Raw genomic sequence first — 1727 nt, 5'->3', positions numbered from 1 at the left:
ACCCATACCCTTTACCACACTTTTCTAAGAGGGGAATCCATTCAAATCACAGTTTCTTTATACTAAATTAATTATTCATTAGCTCACTAATCTACACTTATTATATATGACACGATGGTTACACGCGGATGCATAATTTTCGCGGTTATTCTTTAAGTAAATATACTTCCTTTATGATAATTTTCGTTTATCTCTTGTTTTTAATTTCATGTTAGTATATTTTATACTTTGGCAAAATCTTAAAATAGATAAGTTTGAAATAATCAAAAGTCAAACAAAGTAAAATTTTCAACTGTATAAATCAATGGAAAATTTTCAACATTCTCAACGTTTAATTTATGCTCATAATTGTTTACAAACATCAGAATTTAGAAAAAGAAGAAAAAGAGTAACACTAGGAACACCAGATCAGAGTGCAATCACTGAAATCATTCACCCATTGTTGAACAACATTTGCTTCTAAAGCCATTTCCACCACCTTGGCTTGGCTTCTTCTATTCTTGGCTAAGTTATTTAGTAAGTTCTTTCTCCTCTTTGACCCTTGTGACTTACAACAACTATCATCCATTGATGATGATGATGATGATGATGATGATGGTGGTGGCGGTGGACAAGATTCTGGCAAGCTCCGCTTCAGAGCCGCCGCACTTGGTGGCTCCGATGACATATCCGAGTCAATGAGATGAGGAAAATTCAGTTTAGCTTTTCGGCCTCGCATCTTGAAGGCAGCTTTGTCATAAGCCAAAGCTGCTTCCTCTTCAGTCACGTAAGTTCCCAGCCAAACCCTAGCACCATTTTTCTTTGGGTCCCTTATCTCGGCTGCGAACTTTCCCCAGGGCCGTCGCCTCACACCCCTGTAACGCCTCCACTTGGGTGGCGCGTCCACCTCACGCGCTTCAGTGGGATGCGAAAAATCGACACTTGCATTCGAACAAGTGTCATGCCTAGGGCAAGGAAAAGCTTGAGATGGTGTTACAATGGTTGAATCATTGTGAAGGAGATACTGCTGAATTTGTTCCAAAAATGCAGAGTCTGAATCCGTGGTGGTGGATGACATGATTTGTTATCGAAAAGGAACTGAAGTTTGGTGGTAGAGAAAGAACTTGAGCACTGAACACTCAACTCTGGCACTGTATCTGATATATATAGCAATTTTTTTCTGTTTCTGGAAGAGTGAGAATGAAGGGTTATTTCCTCCGACCTTCTTTTGGAGGTTGTTTCTGTGAAAGTTCATTAGGTTTTGCTCACGTGCCATTTTTTTATTTTCTTCAATAAACTAATCTCAAGGTCACCATGTGATTCTTGTTATTATTATTCTTTTTTTTTTATGTATATATATATATATATATATATATATATATATATATATATATATGTGGTGAGAGGAAATTTTAAAATCTGTACTTACAAAAAAAATAAACAACAAACCTTTAGAAAAATTTATATATACACGCCGATGATGACTGCAACACCTGATAGAAAAATGGACAGATAAGTATGAAATTTAACATTATAGGTCAACATATTTCATGCCCTCCAACAACCTTAAAATTAACCTTAAAGTAGATATAATTAAAAAATGAGCTAAGTGTTTGAATAAATGCAATACATTCAACAGGTATGCTAGCATCGTCTTTTTAAAATGAAAAATGTGAACGTTTGGGTGCGAAGTTGGGCCCTCTTCTCGTATTTTGGGGGAAACCAGCAAAAAAGCAAGGTCCAGTCCT

General features: G+C 36.4%; 1 protein-coding gene across 1 annotated transcript; it reads right to left on the bottom strand.

Annotated features, from left to right (window-relative positions):
• Nucleotides 1-297: 297 nt before the first annotated feature.
• LOC106759074 (ethylene-responsive transcription factor ERF096) lies at nt 298-1244 on the bottom strand. Its single transcript, XM_014642085.2, has one exon. It carries the CDS (start codon nt 1055-1057, stop codon nt 395-397), a length of 663 nt encoding a protein of 220 aa, XP_014497571.1. The 5' UTR covers nt 1058-1244; the 3' UTR covers nt 298-394.
• Between the last annotated feature and the right edge of the window lie 483 nt (nt 1245-1727).

This window comes from Vigna radiata, chromosome 4, assembly GCF_000741045.1.
Source record: "Vigna radiata var. radiata cultivar VC1973A chromosome 4, Vradiata_ver6, whole genome shotgun sequence".
Taxonomy (NCBI): domain Eukaryota; kingdom Viridiplantae; phylum Streptophyta; class Magnoliopsida; order Fabales; family Fabaceae; genus Vigna; species Vigna radiata.
Note: the sequence above shows the minus strand (reverse complement) of the source record. Positions and strands in the feature narration are given on the sequence as shown.

Coding starts and splice junctions, on each gene's coding strand:
- LOC106759074 (XM_014642085.2), bottom strand. CDS start 1,057: ATGTCATCCACCACCACGGATTCAGACTCTGCATTTTTGGAACAAATT.